Source organism: Engystomops pustulosus, chromosome 5 (assembly GCF_040894005.1).
Source record: "Engystomops pustulosus chromosome 5, aEngPut4.maternal, whole genome shotgun sequence".
Taxonomy (NCBI): Eukaryota; Metazoa; Chordata; class Amphibia; order Anura; family Leptodactylidae; genus Engystomops; species Engystomops pustulosus.
Genome location: NC_092415.1, coordinates 187,173,078 through 187,196,117, shown reverse-complemented (window position 1 = coordinate 187,196,117; position 23,040 = coordinate 187,173,078). Strand labels below are relative to the sequence as shown.

At 43.5% G+C, this 23,040-nt stretch overlaps 1 protein-coding gene and 1 long non-coding RNA gene across 4 annotated transcripts in view; one reads left to right on the top strand and one right to left on the bottom strand.

The window, feature by feature from the left end:
• Positions 1–23,040, bottom strand: part of LOC140134272 (uncharacterized) — a 38,790-nt gene that overhangs the window by 6,726 nt on the left and 9,024 nt on the right. The gene's annotated exons all lie outside the window — the stretch shown is intronic.
• Positions 8,895–21,519, top strand: LOC140134271 (uncharacterized). 3 transcript variants are annotated; one of them, XR_011856173.1, is made up of 15 exons: positions 8,895–9,032; positions 9,407–9,478; positions 9,913–9,987; positions 10,325–10,396; positions 12,061–12,132; positions 12,612–12,689; positions 17,618–17,692; positions 17,973–18,168; positions 18,699–18,772; positions 19,689–19,754; positions 19,908–19,955; positions 20,145–20,283; positions 20,393–20,475; positions 20,633–20,742; positions 21,369–21,519. XR_011856173.1 is itself a non-coding variant. In XM_072154850.1 (12 exons), the coding sequence occupies exons 1-12, from the start codon at positions 8,936–8,938 to the stop codon at positions 20,168–20,170; spliced, it is 954 nt and encodes a 317-aa protein (XP_072010951.1). In that variant the 5' UTR covers positions 8,895–8,935; the 3' UTR covers positions 20,171–20,284. The 3 variants fall into 3 exon arrangements, 1 of the variants encoding a protein (XP_072010951.1); XR_011856172.1 differs by having other exon boundaries at positions 19,686–19,754; XM_072154850.1 differs by lacking the exons at positions 20,393–20,475; positions 20,633–20,742; positions 21,369–21,519 and having other exon boundaries at positions 19,686–19,754; positions 20,145–20,284.

The window sequence follows — 23,040 nt, the reverse complement described above, 5'->3', positions numbered from 1 at the left end:
TGCATGCACCTTAAAATTCTAAACTTTATTTATTGCAGGGAGCAAGCAACATGCCAAAAGGTACAGAATTGAATCACGAGAAAAAGGTCAAGTAACGTAGCAGAGGTCGTATACATCGAAATGCAAAGCAATAACAACCGGCAATAGGGAAAGGTACAAGTAAAGTAGCAGAACTAGCGAGGAGTTATGCGACTGAGCAGATATAGAAAGGAGTTCCTGGACATGCCTCCAGGAGCTGACTGGATCAGCCGTCCATCACTCGAGTAACTTTAGCTGTACAGGGCTGGGCTGCAGAGAGTTGCTTGTATTTCAATTAATCACAACACAGCAGCAGCCTAAGCCACAGTTCAGACTCACAAAACACAAAGGGAAATTAATGGCACCTAAGTCGCACTATACAGACAAAGAAGGACTTTGGCACAGATGTTACATTCTGTTTTTAATCCCTTAGCGCTCTGCGTCCTATATATCGGACGCTGAGTTGATGCCGGTTCAGCTCAAGATCTGAGCCGAAGCGGCATCGGGGAAACACGGGGTGCGGCTGTGACTGATAGCCGACTCCCCAGTGTCTAACCAGTTAAATGACGCGGTCAGTGCAACCGCTGCATTTAACTTGCCTGTCTTGTCTTTTCCCCAAGATTAGCCCCACCGCGCCGTTTTCAGGGGGGCGCCGATCGTTGCTATGGCAACCCTGGGGTCCGATCAGGACCCCAGAGCTGCCTGTAAAAACTGCCTGAAAGATGGCGTTTCTGATGTCATCTTAAAGGCACAGTGTCAGCCTAAGCATGTGCATAGGCTGACACTGCTAATACCCTGCAATACATCAGTATTGCAGAGTATTATCATGAATAAGCAATCAGATGATTGCTTGTTCATGTCCCATGGTGGAAACAGTAAAAAAGTAAAAAAAAAAGGTTATTCAATAAAAAATAATCAGTCAGATCGTCCGACGACCCGCACCCCGATTTATGTTGCATGAAAGACAGTGCAGCTGCGCCACAATCTGATCGCATGCGACACAATCCCCAGTTAAATCCCTGTCTCAGCAGCGCAAATCCAACGAAAGTGCGGCCGCGTAGTTAATAAGCCCTGTGGGGATTTGGCCCAGTAGAGACCGTGGGAGCGGGGTGCTAGGATGCAGTTTCAAGACAGGGACACCAGGATACAGTCCAAACAGGTCTCGCCTGCGTTTATTGCAGCAAAATAAAACCAGCCTTTACATACAGGTATTTAAATAAACAAAAGAAAACCTACCCGTCAGGGTGCTAACTATACAATGAGTCCACTAACTCACGCTAAACAAAAATCACGTGGCTGCTCCAGACACACAGGTCAGAGCTGTGTCCTCTCAGCCTCCTTCCACAGAGAGACAACCCACTCAGCTCTGCTGAGTCCTTTTATCCAGGCTAATTAGGCTGCTCCCATCACCTGTGTCCAAGGTGCTGGACAAACCCACCTCAGCACTAAGGCCTTGCATAGAAGCAAAACCTAGGGGAAACATACCGCCCATCCACAGTTAACCCCTTCAGTGTCTCACATACCCTCCCCCTCTGTTTGACCCTGTGGGGGCGAACACTTTTGGCCATTAGACAGTGGGTACGAGACAGGGCATCGGCATTCCCATGCAATTTTCCTGCTCGATGTTCCACCGTGAATTTAAAATTCTGGAGCATTAGGAACCACCTTGTGACCCTGGCGTTCCTCTCCTTGGCCTGACTCATCCAGGTTAGGGGAGAGTGATCGGTCACCAGTGTAAACTGCCGCCCTACCAAATAATACTTCAGGGATTCCAGAGCCCATTTGATCGCCAAGCACTCCCTCTCAACTATACTATAGTTCTTTTCAGGAGGTGTGAGCTTGCGGCTCAGGAACGTTACAGGATGCTCCTCACCCTCCACTACTTGGGACAGGACAGCCCCCAAGCCCACGTCAGAAGCGTCAGTCTGCACAACAAAGGTCTTGGTGAAGTTAGGGGTGATCAGTACCGGTCCCTCGCACAAAACCGTCTTAAGTCGCTGAAACGCCCCCTCAGCCTCTTCACTCCACTTTACCATCACCGCCCTGCTACCCTTAGTCAGGTCAGTCAGAGGTGCCGCTATTGTCGCAAAGTCGGGGATAAATTGGCGATAATAGCCCACTATGCCCAAAAAAGCCCTCACTTGCTTCTTGGTCAAAGGTCGTGGCCACTGCTGGATCGCCTCTACTTTGTTTACTTGGGGTTTGATGACCCCTCGCCCAATACGGTACCCCAGGTAACGGGCCTCTTCCAGTCCCAGTGCACACTTTTGGGGGTTCGCTGTCAGCCCTGCCGCCCTCAGGGAGTCTACCACTGTTTGTACTTTGGCCAGATGACTCTCCCAGTCGTTACTATAGACTATAATGTCATCCAAGTAGGCCGAGGCATAACTCCGGTGAGGTTTTAGCACGAGATCCATTAACCTCTGGAATGTGGCGGGAGCCCCATGTAGCCCAAAGGGGAGTACCACGTACTGAAAAAGCCCATCAGGGGTAACAAAAGCGGTCTTCTCTTTAGCCCTGTCAGTCAGGGGTACCTGCCAATACCCTTTCGTCAGGTCAAGGGTGGAGAAGAACCTAGCCTGTCCAAGTCGTTCTATCAACTCGTCAACCCTGGGCATGGGATAGGAATCAAACTTGGACACCTCGTTCAACTTCCTAAAATCATTGCAGAACCGTAGGGAACCATCCGGTTTAGGAATCAACACAATAGGACTCGACCAGTCACTTTTAGACTCCTCGATAACCCCCAGGTCTAACATCTGCCTGACTTCTTCGGCTATGGCAAGCCGGCGCGCTTCAGGGACCCGATAAGGTTTTTGGTGTACCCGGATGTGGGGTTCGGTTATGATGTCATGCTTGATGACTGAAGTACGTCCCGGTAACTTAGAGAACACATCCATATTTCGGAGCACAAACTCCTTCGCTTCCTGAATCTGGGCCCTGGAGAGGGACTCCGAGATCCGTACTTCAGGCACCTTGGCAACGGGTACACCTACCTCCGGTGTCCCCTTCTTGGAGACAGACGCCTTCTCTACTCCCATGGCCATCAGGGACTCTCTTTCCCTCCATGGCTTTAGGAGGTTCACGTGGTATATCTGTTCGGGTTTCCTCCTCCCCGGCTGAGATACCCTGTAGGTTACCTTCCCCACTCTCTCCATGACCTCATATGGCCCTTGCCATTTGGCCAAGAATTTGCTCTCCACGGTGGGCACTAGAACTAGCACTCTGTCACCTGGGTTAAAGGTCCTGAGTCTGGCTGTCCTATTGTAGACCCTAGACTGGGCCTCTTGTGCCCTTGTCATGTGTTCCCTTACAAGGGGCATTACCGCCGCTATGCGGTCCTGCATAAGGGAGACGTGTTCTATCACACTACGGTGGGGGGTCCTCTCCTGTTCCCAGGTCTCCTTGGCTACATCCAAAAGCCCACGTGGGGAACGGCCATATAACAGCTCAAAGGGTGAGAAACCCGTGGAGGACTGGGGAACTTCACGTATGGCAAACATCAAATAGGGCAACAAACAGTCCCAGTCCTTCCCATCTTTGCTGACCACCCTCTTAAGCATCCCCTTCAAGGTCTTATTAAACCTCTCGACCAGACCATCTGTCTGAGGATGATACACAGAGGTGCGGAGCTGTTTTACCCGTAGTAACTTGCACATCTCCTTCATTACCCTAGACATGAATGGGGTACCTTGGTCAGTCAAGATTTCCTTGGGGAGGCCTGTGCGTGAGAACACCTGGAACAGCTCCCTAGCAATAGTTTTGGAGGAGGTGTTCCTTAGTGGAATCGCCTCGGGATACCGCGTAGCGTAGTCCAGGATAACTAGGATGTATTGGTGCCCCCTGGAGGACTTGACTATGGGGCCAACCAGATCCATTGCAATCCGTTCAAAGGGCACTTCTATGATCGGAAGCGGAACCAAAGGACTCCTGAAGTGGGAGACCGGGGCAGTAAGTTGACACTCAGGGCAGGAGCTACAATACCGGGTTACCTCCTCCCAAACCCCGGGCCAGAAAAACCGCTGCAGGATCCTCTCTCGGGTCTTCTCAGCACCTAAGTGCCCTCCCAGCACATGTTTGTGTGCCAACTCTAGCACCAACCTACGGTGAGATTGGGGTACTACAAGTTGCTCAACCTCCTCACCCCGTATCTGGTCGACCCTGTACAACAGTTCCCCAATAATCACCATTCGGGGGTATATTTTATCAGCCCCTGGTATTTGGAGTACCCCATTTATCACCTTGACATTCTCTCGTGCTTTAACCAAGGTAGGGTCCTGTAGCTGTGCAGCCCCAAAATTGTCCCGGGAAATCTCAAGGTCCAGCATGTCGGCCACCTCCTCGTGGCCCTCGACCTCACCAGCAAGAACCTCTAGGGGAGAAAATTCATCACATGGGGTCACCCCTACTGCTGGTGTGTGTACATCGGCCTCAAAGGGTTCGGGGGCCAAGGCCGGACATACCTGATGTCCATTGTCTGCAACAGTTCCTGAGGTGGGTCTTCGGCTCCAGAGGTCCCAAAACACGGGTAAGTCTCTGCCGATAATAGCCTCATGGAAAAGGGTCCCCACCACCCCCACTTCATGGGTAACAGAACCATAAGGGGTATGTAGGTTGATGACGGCAGTGGGATATTCGCGAGTGTCCCCATGTATACATAACACTCCCACTTTCCGCCCGCTGTACAGTCCAGGGTCAACCAAAGTTCCCCGCACCAGGGTGACCAGACTCCCGGAGTCTAGCAAGGCTTCCACTGTGTGACCACCGATTGTGACCATGCATACTTGGGGTTCTGCATCCGTGACTGACTCCGCCGACAGAACCGGTCGGGCAAACAGCGACACTCGCCGGGCCTGGCTGCAGTCCATTGGCTCCACTGACAGTGGACAGTTGGCAGCAATATGGCCCATTTCATGACACCGCCAGCACTGGATACGGCCATGACCTCTGTCACGAGCCTCACTGGGTTTCTGGGTATCCACGCCCCCCAATGAACCCCCTCCCAACCTGACATGTCTCCCCTTTTCCGCAGTAGCAGTCTTACCGGCTGGTTTGGTGACCCTGTCACTGGCACTGCTTCATGAGGGAGAGGTAAGTAGAAGGTCCTCCGTAGCCCGATACCTCTCTACAAGGGACACAAGATCCTCAGCTTTTGTGGGGCCGGCCTGCCCAACCCACCGCTGGAGCCGAGAGGGCAGAGAACGGGTGAATTTGTCGAGGACCACTCTCTCTACCATCTGTGCGGGGGTGCAGTCCTCTGGTTGCAGCCACTTCCGGACCAGATGGATCAGGTCATGCATTTGGGAGCGTGGGGGTAACTTTTCTGAGTAAGCCCACTGGTGGACCCGGCTGGAGCGGACTTGAACGGTGACCCCAAGACGAGCCAGAATCTCCGCCTTTAGCTGGGGGTACTTACGGGCCTCCGTCTCACTTAGGTCGTAGTAAGCCTTCTGCGACTCGCCGGTCAGGAACGGTGCCAGGACATCTGCCCACTGCTCAGCCGGTAACTCCTCTCGCTCAGCTATTCGTTCGAACACCGTGAGATAAGCCTCCACGTCGTCGGTCGTCGCCATTTTTTGCAAGGCCTTCTGTACCGCAGCCCGTGCGGAATGCTGGACCACCGGGTACCCCTGCAGACCAGTACGGGACCCCTCAGCAGTCGTCGCCTGCGGTGCTGCCATCATGCCAGAAAACTTCTCCATCAACAGCTGGAACATGGCTCGGGATTCTTCCTGCTGCTGGCGGGACCTCTCCTCCTGCAGCTGAAACATGGCTTGCTGCTGGCGGTGCCTCTCCTCCTGCTGCTGGATCATGGCTTGCTGCAGCTGCCGATTAGCCAGGGACTCTTCCTGCTGCTGCTGCCGATTAGCTCTGGCCTCCTCCTGCTGCTGGCGGGATCTCTCCTCCTGTTGCAGGAGCATGGCTTTAATAAAGTCCTCCATCTTGGCTTTATCCTGCACTTTGCCTGCTGCTTTCACCCAGGCCATGCAATGTTGCAGGATGTAGCGAGCTTGTCGGGTGTATGTCTTTTGAACTGCCCGCAATCCGAAGCACCATATGTGGGGATTTGGCCCAGTAGAGACCGTGGGAGCGGGGTGCTAGGATGCAGTTTCAAGACAGGGACACCAGGATACAGTCCAAACAGGTCTCGCCTGCGTTTATTGCAGCAAAATAAAACCAGCCTTTACATACAGGTATTTAAATAAACAAAAGAAAACCTACCCGTCAGGGTGCTAACTATACAATGAGTCCACTAACTCACGCTAAACAAAAATCACGTGGCTGCTCCAGACACACAGGTCAGAGCTGTGTCCTCTCAGCCTCCTTCCACAGAGAGACAACCCACTCAGCTCTGCTGAGTCCTTTTATCCAGGCTAATTAGGCTGCTCCCATCACCTGTGTCCAAGGTGCTGGACAAACCCACCTCAGCACTAAGGCCTTGCATAGAAGCAAAACCTAGGGGAAACATACCGCCCATCCACAGTTAACCCCTTCAGTGTCTCACAGCCCCTATATGTCATTTAATCTGTTTTTAATTATGATGTCACAATGGTGTTAGAATCCAGCAGAATTGTATTAGTTACATAAAAAACGGATGGGGGGGGGTCTTGAACCCAGCGATCCATTTGACATGCATTCCAGAGAAAACTACTGCTTGACCCTCTGATGAAGGAGTCAATGAGGAGTTTGGATCTACAACAATTACTTGTTTCTTCACACAATATTGTCACTTACTGTATACTATACGTACTATATGCTGTGATTGTGTGGTTCCATTCACCATTCACCATTAACCGTTTCGCAAAGTCGCCGGCGGCATTTAAAAGACGGCGGCGCGCGGGCGCTGCCATCTTTATTCCAATCACCGCGCCCCCGAACGTCATCAGGGGGTGGCGATCGGTTGCCATGGTAGCCTCGGGTTTTCGTTTGACCCGAGGCTATCTGGCATCTGCAGATACGTTACAATGAGCCAGTGGCTCATTGTAATGAATGAGCTGCAAAAATGCCATATATTGCAATACAGAAGTATTGCAGTATATGGTAGGAGCGATCTGACCATCTAGGGTTAATGTACCCGAGATGGTCTAAGAAATAGTGGGAAAAAAAAGAAAAAAAAAGTTTCAAAAATAAAAAAAAATTTCTAAAATATTAAAAATTCAAATCACCCCCCTTTCGCTAGAACTGATATAAAACATAATAAACAGTAAAAATCACAGACACATTAGGTATCGCCGCGTTTCAAAATGCCCGATCTATCAAAATATAAAACGGTTACGGCCGGCGGTGACCTCCGAGGCGGGAAATGGCGCCCAAATGTCCGAAATGCGACTTTTACACCTTTTTACATCACATAAAAAATGGAATAAAAAATGATCAAAATGTCACACAGACCTAAAAATGGTAACAATGTAAAGCTCGGCTCATTTCACAAAAAAATGACACCTCACACAGCTCCATGCGCAAAAGTATGAAAAAGTTATTAGCTTCAGAAGATGGCAAAAATGTTTTTTTTTTTTTTACACATTCGTTTAATTTTTGAAAATGTATTAAAACACAATAAAACCTATATAAATTTGGTATCACCGCAATCACACCGAACCAAAGACTAAAGCTGAGGTGTTATTTTGAGTGCACAGTCAAAGTCGTAAAAACTTAGCCCACAAGAACGTGCGTTTTTTAAAAAATGTTTCCACATTTGGAATTTTTTTTCAGCTTCGCAGTACATGGCATGTTAAAATAAATAACATTACAGGAAAGTAAAATTTGTTATCCACAAAATAAGCCCTCACACAGCTCTGTGTGAAGGTGGAGAGCGAGAAATGAGCGAAAAAACCCTGTGTCCTTAAGGGGTTAACCTCCAGTTCTCCCCCCATGGCTGGTGACGTCATAGTGTGTGCAAGGGTAAAGTGCATAGAGGTGCCTCCCTAGGTGTTTTTCCCAGTTTTTTGTTTTTTGGCTTATATAATTTACAGCAATGGAAATGTAAATATTCTTTCCAGTGTTCAAAATATCACTTTAAAAACATGACTAAAAAAATTTTGATCAAATTAAACTTTTAGTAGTTGGAGTTGGTAAAAATCTAATTTTTTCAGTTGGTTTACAATTAACACACTTGCTTGTGTAGTGTGAAGGTGCGCCACATTCATGAATTGTGGCAGCCGTTCTTCTTGAATCTAGCACTGCTCCGACATAGTGCGCCAACTTTTTTTGGTGCACCTTTAACGTGGGGCGGCGTGTGACACACTTCTGTCGGACACTGCATGATAAATGTGTTTCTCCTCTGACTGTGAACCAGAACACCCCATTTCAGTGCTTAAATTTGTGTCCTGTCGAGTATAGTGCAGCCGCACTATGGACAAATGTGCCTCGGACACTTCTTAAATACACGTGCAAGCAGAAGAAGAAGTCAGACAGAAAACTGGTTAAATATAGCCCTTAATTTTTGTTGTTGGAGACGACCAAAAACATTTTCTTATTCATCATTGATAAAATGTAGCCAGCATTCTGGTTAATGTCCTAGTGATATCAGTAAAATAAACATTTTTGGAAGGTTCTGCTTCATTTTAAGAAGTGTTCCTGTGGCCTACTTTGTAATATCACGCCATTGCAGTCCAGTAGCAATACTACTTGTGGACAGATTTTGGCCTATCAGCATCAAGGAATGGAAAATTGACAAACCAGAAGCAAATTACCAAAGCCCCACCTGCCTGAAAGATCCCAATAGAAAGCAAGATATCATAGCCCCGCCCACAGTAAGATGGTAGAGCCACACCCACTTAAAGCCGACCAATCAGAATGAAGATGTTAAGCCCCGCCCACTTAGTAAGGTATTAAAGGTGATGTCACAGTGAGGGAGGCTCATTCTCTTGGAGAAGCTCACTGTGTGCACACACTTTTAGCGATAGCTCCAGGCAATATGTTGTTAAGAGTCTTTCTGATTCTTATCATCCTCCTGGCATCAGCCACTGGTGCCCCTACCCGCAAATATGATCATAAAGCGGTGACCAAAGCCGGTAAGTTTTTTTCCAGATATATACTGAATTTTGATTGGAATATCATAAGTACACAATATTAGTTTGATTTTTCTGCACAATTGTTATTTTATGGAAATGCGATAAGTCAGGAGAGAAGACGGATCCCTAATTGTCATGTATTTCACTGCTTCTCATATATTCCCATGTATATATAGTCTGCAGCGAGTCTGGACAATTGTGTCCTAAACAGGTTGATAAATCTGTCCCACTGCCCATCGATGTCTCATAGATTTTGTCTCTGTTTTTTGAAAATTACTTTCTATGAAATTACCCAATTTTACATTTCTTAAAACCTTAGGCGAACGGTGGTAGATAATCTACAGCTGTTCTAATAGATTTTGTCTCTTTTACAGGAAAAGGAATAGCACCTTCTACTCCTTCACCTCGGCCCTTGCCCCCTCCTACAACTCGGCCTCCGATCATCAGTAAGTTCTTATGACTTTTTTTTTATAGAAATGTGGGCCATTACCTCTGATATAGTGGTAGTATGTACCTGTCCACTGCAGAGAGCACTGGAGGATGGGTGGGTAATATAGTATATGAGCTGGTGAGGTCAGTACCAGGGCTACTTACTTATCCCAGTCAGGCTCCACCTATGGAATGAACTACTCCTCCCCCATGACTCTTGTATGGAATCTTTCATCCTGGTTACTATCATATTAGCATCAATGTTTTAGAGCCAAGACTCTGGTAACTCTGGACAGTTGTGTCCTAAAAATCTGTCCTACTGCCCATAGATGTCTCATAGATTTTGTCTCTATTTTTCTATGAAATTTCCCAATTTTACATTTCTTAAACCCTTAGACTAACAGTGGAAGGTAATCTACAGCTGTTCTAATAGATTTTGTCTCTTTTACAGCAAAAAAAGGAATAGGACCTTCTACTCCTTTACGTCGGCCGCTGCCACCTCCTACATCTCGGCCTCCGACCATCGGTAAGTTCTTATGACCTTTTTATAGAAGTGTGGGCCATTATCTCCATTATAGTGATAGTATATATTTGTCCATGTCAATGACCAGGAAGAGAAAAATTCACTTGGAAAATTGAGAATTTTTCAAAATTTGAGCCCAATTTTCATTTTTCCAAAGGTGAAAAGGAGCTTCAGTGGCAAATGGTTAAATATGTAGAATATTAAATTACGGTCATCCACAATTATCCATCATTGCCCAATTACTTTCTATGAAATTTCCCTATTTTGCATTTCTCAAACCCTTAGGCTAACGGTGGAATAGAATCTACATCCGTTCTAATACATTTTGTCTCTTTTACAGGAAAAGGAATAGCACCTTCTACTCCTTCACGTCGGCCCCTGCCCCCTCCCACATCTCGGCCTCCGACAATCGGTAAGTACTTACAAAAGTCATGACTTTTGTATGTAAATGTGGTCCACTATCTCTGATATAGTGATAGTATATACCTGTCCATGTCAATGACCAGGAACAGAAAAATGCACTTGGAAAATTGAGAATTTTTCAAAATGTTATCCAAATTTTTATTTTTCATAAATAAACACAAAATATATCATCCACATTTATAAACTACCTGGAAGTATATGGTGTTACTAGAAAATATATATATATATTTTTTTATAAATGTGGGCCATTTACCAGATATGGTGATAGTATATACCTGTCCACTGCAGAGAGCACTGGAGGATGGGTGGGTAATATAGTATATGAGCTGGTGGGGTTAGTGCGAGGGCTACTTACTAATCCCAGTCAGGCTCCACCTATAAAATTAACTACTCCTCCTCCATGACTCTGGCATGGAATCTTTCATCCTGGTGCATATCATATTAGCATTAATGCACTAGAGATAAGACTAATGATAGAAGGAAATATCCTGAGACAGATGTCGTTGCTTCATGCTTAGTGACAGTTCCGAGGACTACATTGTGACATCACAAGTGGAATTGTGCAGCCCCAGGTGATGATGTCACAATGGTGTTAGAATCCAGTTGTGATGTCACTAAATCTTGAGTGATGTCACCCTGAGAGGTTTCCTTACTGTACTGCTTCTGATCAGCGCTGTATTCCCATGTATAGTCTGCAGCGAGTCTATATGAACCTCCTGTCTGAGTGCTATATGGTCACTTTATAGCAGTATTATTAGATTTATTGGCCCAGACTTATCAAAACTAGTGCAGCCTATACTATTGTGTCCTAAACGGGTTGATAAATCTGTCCCACTGCCCATCGATGTCTCAATAAATGTTGTCTCTGTTTCTGAAAATTACTTTCTGTGAAATCTCCCAATTTTACATTTCTCAAACCCTTTAGGCTAACAGTGGAAGATAATCTACAGCTGTTCTAATAGACCAGGGAAAGAAAAAGTCACTTTGAAAATTTAGAGTTTTCTAAAATTTGAGCCAAATTTAAATTTTTCATAAATAAATGCATAAAATATCACCCAATTTTATAAACTACCTGGAAGTATATTGTTTTACTAGAAAACTAGTCTCAAAATCACCTTCCTATATTGTAGTATACAAAAGAGTAAAACCAATTGTTGTGACACTTGTCAGATTAACAAAAATAAGGCCTGGTCAGGAAGGTGAAAAGGAGCTTCAATGGCAAAAAGTTAAATATGTACAATATTAAATGCGGATCATCCACACTTGTCCATCATTGGCCAATTACTTTTTATGAAATTGCCCAATTTTTAATTTCTCAAACCCTTTGACTGTATTCACACAACCTAGATGGGCGTATGTATAGCCGCAAGTCTGCGGACGTACATACATCCCCCATAGGCTCGGCAATGGCTGGCAACGGGCACACGTGTGGCACCATACAACTCTGTACACAGGGAAAAGATAGGACATGTCTTTCCCTGTTTTTCGGTGCCATGTATCTCGATGGAGAGGGGAGGGGTCAGCCCTTCAATGCGCTGAACGTATGCCCACCCAGCTACGGCCCGGCGGGCAATACGCTCGTGGGAATGTAGCCTTAGGTTATAGGTGGAATAGAATCTGCAGCTGTTCTAATAGATTTTGTCTCTTTTACAGGAAAAGGAATAGCACCTTCTACTCCTTCACCTCGGCCTCTGTCACCTCCTACATCTCGGCCTCCGATCATCGGTAAGTTCTTATGACTTTTGTATGTAAATGTGGTCCATTATCTCTGATATAGTGATAGTATACACCTGTCCATGGCAATGACCAGGAACAGAAAAATGCACTTGGAAAATTGGAGAATTTTCCAAAATGTTGTCCAATTTTTTAATTTTTCATAAATAAACACAAAATATATCATCCACATTTATAAACTACCTGGAAGTATATGGTGTTACTAGAAAATAGTCACAAAATCACCTGCCGATGTTAAAGTATCCAAAAGGTAAAACCAATTATAGTGGCACATGTCAGCTTAAAAAAAAGGCCTGGTCAGTAAGGTGAAAAGTAGCTTCAGATAACAAAGGGTTAAATATGTAGAACAATAAATGCCAATTATCCCAATTACATTCTATTAAATCTCCCAATTTTACATTTCTCAAACTCTTAGGCTAACAATGGAATGGAATCTACAGCTGTTCTAAAAGATTTTGTCTCTTTTACAGGAAAAGGAGTAACACCTTCTACTCCTTCACATAGGCATCTGTCATCGCCTTCTGCATCTCGGCCTCCGACCACCATCAGTAAGTTCTATTTTTATATAAATGTGGGCCATCATCTCTGATATAGTGGTAGTATATACCTGTCCATGTCTCTTATCAGCATCTGGAATCTCATAACCATCATGTATATCAATTAAATATCCATATTAATTGCCCTGTATTACTTACATAAAGCAAGATATCATAGTCACGCCCACAAAAAAACAACCAATCAATAGTAAAATGATAGAGCCACAACCACCTAATGCCAACCAAATCAGAATAAATATGTTCAGTCCCACCCACTTAGAAAGATATTAAATGTGTCACAGTGAGGGAGGCTCAGCCTCTTGGAGAAGCTCGCTTCGTGCACATACATTTAGCGTTAGCTCTAGGCGATATGTTGTTAAGAATCTTTCTTATTGTTAACATCCTCCGGGCATCTGCGGCTGGTGCCCATATCCGCAAATATGATCATGAATTGTTTTACCAGATGTATACTGAATTTTGATGGGAATATCATCACTACACAATATTAGTTAGATTTTGCTGCACAATTAATTACAAGTATTTACTAAAACAGACCAGTCAGGAGAGGCGACCGATCCCTCATTATCTATTTCACAGCTTCTGATTAGCGCTGAATTTCCATGTCTATATGGATCTCCTGTCTGAATGCTATATGGTCACTTTAAAGCAGTATTCCCGTATATACTCGAGTATAAGCCGACCCGAGTATAAGCCGAGACCCCCAATTTTAACTCAAAAAGCTGGAAAAACCTATTGACTCGAGTATAACCTGAGGGTGGCAAATGCATTGGTCACAGCTTCTCCAGTATATAGCCTGCCAGCCCCTGTAGTATATAGCCTGCCTTCCCCCTGTAGTATATAGCCTGCCTTCCCCCTGTAGTATATAGCCTGCCATCCCCCTGTAGTATATAGCCTGCCATCCCCCTGTAGTATATAGCCTGCCATCCCCCTGTAGTATATAGCCTGCCATCCCCCTGTAGTATATAGCCTGCCATCCCCCTGTAGTATATAGCCTTCCAGCCCCCTGTAGTATATAGCCTTCCAGCCCCCTGTAGTATATAGCCAGCTAGCCCCCTGTAGTATATAGCCAGTCAGCCCCCTGTAGTATATAGCCAGTCAGCCCCCTGTAGTATATAGCCAGTCAGCCCCCTGTAGTATATAGCCAGTCAGCCCCCTGTAGTATATAGCCAGTCAGCCCCCTGTAGAATATAGCCAGCCAGCCCCCTGCAGTATATAGCCTGCCAGCCCTCTGAAGTATATAGTCTGCTAACCCTTGTAGTATATACCCTGCCAGCCCCCTGTAGTATATAGCCTGCCAGCCCCCTGTAGTATATGGCCTGCCAGCCCCCTGTAGTATATGGCCTGCCAGCCCCCTGTAGTATATTGGCCCACATTTATCAAAACTGGTGCAGTCTATACAGATTGATAAATCTGTCCCAATGTCCAAAGATGTCTCGATAAATATTGCCTCTGTATCTGAAGATTACTTTCTATGAAAACTCCCAATTTTACATTTCTCAAACGGCAGAATAGATTCTACAGGATCTAATAGATTTTGACTCTTTTACAGGGAAAGGAGAAACACCTTCTACTCCTTCACATAGGCCTCTGCTACCTCATTCTACATCTCAGCCTCCGACCACCATCGGTAAGTTTTTCCTTTATTTATATAGTGCACACAGATCACGCTGCGCTGCACAGAGTTTGCTAAATCAGTCCCTGTCCCCAAGGGGACTCACAATCTAATTAACCTACCAGTATGTTTTGGAGTTTGGGAGGAAACTGGAGGACCCGGAGGAAACTCTTTGCAGATATTGACCCTGGGACTTGAACCCAGGTCCCCAGCGCTGCAAGGCTGTAATGCTAACCACTGAGCCACATCATGGCCCAATTACTTTCTATGAGATCGCCCGATTTTACATTTCTCAAATCCTTAGGCTAACGGTGGAATAGAATCTACAGCCGTTCTAATAGATTTTGTCTCTTTTACAGGAAAAGGAGAAACACCTTCTACTCCTTCACATAGGCTTCTGTCATCGCCTTCTACATCTCAGCCTCCGATCACAGTCGGTAAGTTATTATGACCTTTTTATATAAATGTGGGCCATTATCTCTAATATAGCGCTAGTATATACCTGTCCATGTCAATGACCAGGAAAAGAAAATTTCAATTGAAAAATTGCGAATTTTCCAAAATTTGAGCCAAATGTCAATTTTTCATAAATACACGCAAAAGATATCACCCAAATTTATAAACTACCTTGAAGTATATTGTTTTACTAGTAAACAGTCTCAAAATCACCTGCCTATGTTAAAGTATCCAAAAGGGTAAAACCAATCATTGTGACACATGCCAGCTTAAGAAAAATAAGGTCAGGAAGGTGAAAAGGGGGTTCTTCAGCAAAGGTTTAAATATGTAGAATATTAAATGCCGATCATCCACACTTATCCATCATTGCCCAATTACTTTCTATGAAATCTCCTGATTTTTCATTTTCCGCACCCTTAGGCTAACGTTGGAATGGAATCTACAGCCGTTCTAATAGATTTTGTCTCTTTCACAGGAAAAGGAGAAACACCTTCTACTCCTTCACATAGGCATCTGTCATCGCCTTCTACATCTCAGCCTCCGATCACAGTCGGTAAGTTCTTATGACCTTTTTATATAAATGTAGGCCATTATCTCTAATATAGCGCTAGTATATACCTGTCCATGGCAATGACCAGGAAAAGAAAGATTTGATTGGAAAATTGACGGAGTGGGCCAGCGTGGGGCGTTACTGTCCCCGCGCCTGCGCACTTGCTGCTGCCGGCGACTTTTCATACGTGAAAAGTCGGCGGCTGCGTCTTTTTCTAGGCAGGGCCTGGCGTAGGATAAACACTTTGCAGTCTCCCGCCCCGATACATCAAGAGGCGTCCATTGCCGTCTGTGGAAACGTATATATCGGCCGTATATACGTCGGCCGTATATACGTCCCCCATACGGCAGTGTGAATGTAGCCTTAGACTAACGGTGGAATAGAATCTATAGCCGTTCTTATAGATTTTGTCTCTTTTACAGGAAAAGGGGAAGGAGAAACACCTTCTACTCCTTCACATAGGCACCTGCCACCATCTCAGCCTCCGATCACAGTCGGTAAGTTATTATGACTTTTTTTATATAAATGTGGGCCATTATCTCTAATATAGCGCTAGTATATAACTGTCCATGTCAATGACCAGGAAAAGGAATATTGTATTGGAAAATTGAGAATTTTCCGAAATTTGAGCCAAATTTTTTATTTTTCATAAATAAATGCACAAGATATCACCCAAATTTATAAACTACCTTGAAGTATATTGTGTTACTAAAAAATAGTCTCAAAATCACCTGCCTATGTTAAAGTATCCAAAAGGGTAAAACCAATTATAGTGACACATGTCAGACTAAGGCAACATTCACACGACCTTATGATTTAACCCGTATTTTATACGTCCCCATAGACTTCTAGGGCATACGGAACTGAAATACGGGAGAAAATAGGACATGCTCTATATTTTTATACGGCCAGTATACGGTACGGTACGGAACGGAGTCTACAACGGCAATATAAATGGTCAGACGTATTGTCCATTGAAATGAATGTGGCCGTATGTAACCCGTAAAAAAACGGTACGGTACGGTACGGATACGGCCGTTTTCATACGTCCGTGTGAATGTAGCCTAACAAAAATAAGGCCTGGTCAGGAAGGTAAAAAGGAGCTTTGGTGGCAAAGGGTTAAATATTTAGAATATTAAATGCCGATCATCCACACTTATCCATCATAGGCCCAATTGCTTTCTATGAGATCTTCCAATTTTACATTTCTCAAACCCTTAAGCTAACAGTGGAATAGAATCTACAGCCGTTCTAATAAATTGTGTCTCTTTTACAGAAGAAGTAGAAACACCTTCTACTCATCCACCTCGGCCTCTGCCCCCTCCTACTTCATCTCGGTCCCTGACCATTGGTAAGTTATTATGACTTTTTTATATAAATGTGGTCCATTATCTCTGATATAGTGCTAGTATATACCTGTCCATGTCAATGACCAGGAAAAGAAAAAAATCACTTGGAAAATTGAGAATTTTCTAAAATTTGATCAAAATTTCCATTTTTCATAAGTAAACACAAAATATATATTACCCAATTTTATAAACTACCTGGAAGTGTATTGGGGCACATTTACTAAGGTACTTGCGCCAGTTTTCTGTCGGACTTTTCACGTTCTTTTAGGTGCAAACTGCTTTAACAGGTATTTAAGAAGTGTCTGCACCACAATTGTCACACGTGTCCTTTCTATGAAATCTCCCAATCTTACATTTCTTGAACCCTTAAGCTAACGGTGGAATAGAATCTACAGCTGTTCTAATAGATTTTGTCTCTTTTACAGAAGAAGGAGAAACACCTTCTACTCCTTCACCTCGGCCTCAGCCATTGCCTTCTGCATCTCGGCCTCCGATCTCCATCAGTAAGTTCTTATGACTTTTATTAATATAAATGTGGTCCATTATCTCTGATATAGTTCCAGTATATATCTATGTCCATATAAACGACCAGGAAAAGAAAAATTCACCTGAAAAATTGAGAATTTTCCAAAATTTTAGCCAAATTTAAATTTTTCATAAATAAAGCAAAAGATATCACCCAAATGTATAAACTACCTAGAAGTATATTGTGTTACAAGAAAACTAGTCTCAAAATCACCTGCCTATATTGTAGTATCCAAAAGCGTAAAACCAATAATAATGACACTTAATGACACAATATGTAGAATATTAAATGCCGATCATCCACACTTGTCCATCATAGGCCCAATTACTTTCTATGAGATCTCCCGATTTTTACATTTCTCAAACCCTTAGGCTAATGGTGGAATAAAATCCACAGCTGTTCTAATAGATTTTGTCTCTTTTACAGGAAAAGGAGAAAGACCTTCTCATTCACCTCGGCTTCTGGCACCTCCTTCTAAATCACTGCACCCGACCAAAATCAGTAAGTTCTTATGGCTTTATAATATACATTTGGGCCGTTACCTCTGAATATAATGGTAGTATATACCTGTCCATGTAAATGGGTGGGAAATATTGTATATGACCTGGTGGGGTTAGTGCCTGGGCTGCTTATTTATGTGAGCCAGGCTCCACCTAATGCAGTAATAACTCCTCCCCCATGACTCTCATATTGGGTCCTTCATCCTGGTTCCTATTATCATCTCAGAAAATACATAATTTTACCTAATTTACTGATAATTTCTTTTTTTTTTCTTTTCTAGTGGAGAAGAGTAGTGGAGCCACTTCAATTATATTGAAGAAGTTATTCACTTACACCTTCACGCTAGTAAGCAGCTTCAAAGCCATAACATCTATGGTTAAGGAGTTATTTAACACCAAAATAAGCTTAATAGTTGTGATCTCCATCATTGTCTCCCTCTCCATGATTTGTGCCATCATATATTTTGTTCGGAAAAAGTAAGTATTGTGAACTTTAATTTTTTTTATTGACTACTGGGGCACATAGATATAAATAGGGTATATAATATATATAAATAGGGTATATAAATTAGTGCATTTACATGAGAAAACTAGAATACATACAATGATAATTCACCTCTACACAGTCACATATATGCCTTAAATGGTAAATCAGGCTGTCTGTTGCCACCACTAGGGGGAGCTCATTGTGTAGAATTTAATGCAGATATATGGCAGTTGCTGTATATTCTCTTTGTGGTGTTTCCCCCCAAGTGTTTATAGGAAACAAGAGATTATATAGGTCAGTTGCTGGGCAAAGGATGTTAGTTAGCACCAGCCCCGCTTCCGATGCTAACATAACACTGGGCTTAAGATATATCATGATATAACTACTGGTTGTCATATATGCCAATTGGACAATGTTTTTTAGATATAAATACATAACATGAATAAAACAAGTGAGGCTTTATTACATTTTGCTGTTTTACTTATTAATATGTTTAACTTTTATTTTTGCAATTCTAAAGACTCAAGGAGAGGAAAAAAAGCCAGGATGACGTAGAGACGGGCCAAATTAAACAGGAAACCACTCAGGTGATTGGTAAGTACAACCTCATAAAAACCAAGACCTCCTTCCCCCTATTCAACTAAGATCAGTCCTGAAGAAGAGGTCACCTCCTCTGACCTTGGGTCTGGTGATGGGGTTTCTTGATGATGTGACTTTTATATGGGTTTTCCCTTCCCAATTATGTGATCTTCACCTTTCTCAAGACACATAGGGGGTCATTTACTAAGGGTCCGAATCGCGGTTTTACGGCGAGTTACCCGAATTTTTCAGTTTTGCTCCAATTTTCCATGAATTGCCCCGGATTTTTGGCGCACGCGATCGGATTGTGGCGCATCGGCGCCAGCGTGCACGCTACGGAAATCGGGGGGGCATGGCTGAACGAAAACACGACGGATTCGGAGAAACCGCCGCATTTTTAAAAAAAAAGGGTCGTTGGACACGCGCTTACCTGCACTCAGCGTAGCAGCGACACCTGGTGGACGTCGGAGGAACTGCCTTAGTGAATCGCCAGAAGATCCGAATCCTCCACACAGAATGCGCCGCTGGATCGCGAATGGACCGGGTAAGTAAATCTGCCCCATAATCTCCCCAGGCTCCATAATGAGGAAGATACTGATTGATGTAATTATTAAACGAATAAATTGAGATTCAGCCGTGCACCTGTATGGTCTCCATTCACTTCACTGCCAAAACTTTTGTTAAGCCGCAGCCCTTTTTTGTTGGACTAGATGTAAAACGGTCTAAAACCCTTGATAAATATGGTGCACTCAGGTTTTTTTGGTGCAGAAAATTACACAATTGTGTCCTAAACAGTTTGATAAATCTGTCCCACTGCCCATAGATGCCACATTCATGGATTTCGTCTCTGTTTTTGACTACTTTCTATGAAATTTCCCAATTTTTCATTTCTCAAACCCTGTTCTAATACATTGTGTCTCTTTTACAGAAGAAGTAGAAACACCTTCTACTCATTCGCCTCTGCCCCCTCCTATTTCATCTCGATCTCTGACCATCGGTAAGTTATTATGACTTTTTTATATAAATGGGGCCATTATCTCTGATATAGCGCTAGTATATACCTGTCCATGTCAATGACCAGGAAAAGAAAAAAATCACTTGGAAAATTGAGAATTTTCTAAAATTTGAGCAAAATTTCCATTTTTCACAGATATAGAAAAAACACCTCTTCCTAAAACTGTGCCTCTGATCGCAATCAGTAAGTTCTTTTTTATGACTTTTTTAATATGATTTTTAGCATATGCAGGAAATGGGCTAAAAAGGCAAAAAAGCCCAGAAATGAAACCTCTTATAACGTCTATAGTTATGTGTTCTCCAGTCTTCTGTGAAGTCCTTACTGTCAGGGACGTAGTTAATTAAAGTGTATTTTATGTGTTCTGTTCAACAGACATCAATATGCCACCCCAGAAGTGAGCATCAACAACTGGCAAGGCCACCGTCTGTCACCCGTCACCTCCGTGATAGATGATTTCCCGGCTACTATTATAAGCCGCCGATTCTATAAGCCAAGCCCCACAAGCCGCCACGTAAGTTTAATACCTGCCGCCATGAATGCGTATATATCTCATTTATTGTTTATATGTAAAATGTGTAAATTATGTAAATAAATGTATATATGTAACTCATTTTTTATAGGAGAAAACGAGGAAGAAGAGGAGGCAAATCCATATACTTGTGAGAACAAATACAAGGATGTAGACTTCTCCTTCTTTTTCACAGTAAGTTCTTTTATCCTATAATCTCTGGAAATCTCACTGGAGCTACTTTACAAAAACAGTTCCTAATATTTTATGGGTCTCCAGCTCTAGGCTGGAATAATGAAGAATCAATGACCATGGAATGAGCAGCTATTCTTATAGAGTGTCTCTTTTCCAGGACTAACAATAACATCAGTCCCTCCTCGTCCCAGTGAGCCGGCACCAAAGCCAACATTTTCCCGGGCTTCCTTCAGAAAGATTGTTATAGTCGCCCCCCCATCTCACAGAGTAAGTACTTATTATTTTTTTTATATATACTTTGAGTTATAATTTAGATTTTATTTAGCAGGGATTTAGGTTACTAATTAGAATTTGGTCATTTATAGGGCTAGACATTAATAGCATTATTCTCCTTATCTACAGAGTCAGACTATGCTCTAAACATGTGAGTAGGGCCGGCACCAGCACTGGGCATATACCCAGGCAAGTGCCGGGGCCCAGGGCTGCTGGGGGGCCTACATAAGGCTGTGGACATAAGGGATCCATGGGGGTGAGGGGGGCTGTACATAAAATAACCATGAGGGGGCTTTTGGCAATATTTTAGGGAACAGGAGACTGTTTTAGTTTCTGAATTTTTAGTGCCGCCACATGAGGTCACTACAAAGGGGCCCACTGAGGCTCTGTCGCCCAGGGGCCTATTGGTACCTGGAGCCGACCCTGCATGTGAGCTACTTTGAGAAGTCTCGCTGGTAGCAGCCACATGTCTCCTCCTCTGTACTGACCTTAGAGAAGATTCTAATTGATATCTCAATAGGAAAGGATATAGAAATAATAGGAGATTGATGAGAGATCTATTAGTAGGCACATTGTAATTTATCAAAATCTGTATATTAATATTCATCTTTTGTTTTCAGGGGCAAAACACCAAAATTGAAAGAGAGGCAGCAGCAATATACACCTTTACCACCACTCAGCTGCTGCCAGAGGAGCACAAGTAACCAGCGGTGCACCTCACAATTCTGCTGCCACAGGCAAGCAGTGAAAAAGCTCCCCCACACCCTCTCACCCCCCAATTCCCCACCCCCTCAACCCCCCATTCTCCCCTCCCCTCAACCCCCCCCCCCCACATTCCTCCATCCTCAACCCCCCCATTCCCCCTTCCCCAATTGCAATTAAAACATTTTTTATATATATATATACCTAAAACAATGATGTATGTTTTGCATTTGATTTATAGCCTCTACGCTTGGTAGGGGAGACATGTGCACTGCATAAACTTTCTGTCTCATGTGCAGGGAGACTTGCTGAAGAACACAAGGCAAGATAATTATGTAATGCACAAAGGGTCAGATTAAGGTTGGTGGGGGCCCCTGGGCGCAAAATATGGTGGAGGCCCCCCATTGAATGTAGTCCAGACAGGGAACAGCAATAACCATATACAGCCTCCCCAACAATCACTGTATACAGCTCCCCCAGCAATCACTGTATACAGCTCCCCCAGAAATCACTATATACAGCTCCCCCAGCAATCACTGTATACAGCTCCCCCAGCAATTACTATATACAGTCCCCCTATAACAACTTTATACACACCCCCTATAACTACATAGTCCCCCTATAATAACTATATACAGTCCCCCTATAATAACTATATACAGTCCCCCTATAACTTAATACAGTCCCCCTATAACAACTATATACACACCCCCTATAATAACTATATACAGTCCCCTATAATAACTATATAAAGTCCCCCTAATAACTATATACAGTCACCCTATAACAACTATATAGCAGCCCCCTATAATAACTATATAGAGTCCCCCTATGATAACTATATACAGTCTCCCTATAATAACTATATGCAGTCCCCCTATAATAATTATATACAGCTCCCATATAATAACTATATACATCCCCCTATAATAACTATATACAGTCCCCTATAACAACTATATACAGTCCCCCTATAATTATTATATACAGCTCCCATATAATAACTATATACAGCTCCCATATAACTATATACAGTCCCCCTTTAATAACTATACACACCCCCTATAATACCTAGATACAGTCCCCCTATCATAACTATATACACTCCCAATAACTACATAGCCCCCCTATAATAACTACATAGTCCCCATATAATAACTATATACAGTCCCCCTATAATAATTGTATACAGTCCCCTATAATAACTATACACACCCCCTATAATACCTAGATACAGTCCCCCTATAATAACTATATACAGCCCCCCTATAATAACTATACATACTCCCTATAACTACATAGTCCCCCTATAACAACTATATACACACCCCCTATAACAACTATATACAGTCCCCCTATAATAACTATATACAGTCCCCCTATAATAATTATATACGGTCCCCCTGTAATAACTATTCACACCCCCTATAATAACTATATACAGTTCCCCTATAACTACATAGTCCCCCAATAATAACTATACACAGTCCCCCTATAACTATATACAATCCCCCTATAACAACTATATACACCCCCCAATATAACTATATGCAGTCCCCCTATAATAACTATATACACCCCCCTGTAACA

What these genes read in the sequence shown, in the direction of transcription:
- LOC140134271 (XM_072154850.1), top strand. Translation starts at nt 8,936, where the DNA reads ATGTTGTTAAGAGTCTTTCTGATTCTTATCATCCTCCTGGCATCAGCC. An exon ending in TCGGCCTCCGACCACCATCA is followed by an intron (nt 12,690 to 17,617) that starts GTAAGTTCTATT and finishes TCTCTTTTACAG; the next exon opens with GAAAAGGAGAAAGACCTTCT. An exon ending in GGAAACCACTCAGGTGATTG is followed by an intron (nt 18,773 to 19,685) that starts GTAAGTACAACC and finishes TCTCTTTTACAG; the next exon opens with AAGAAGTAGAAACACCTTCT.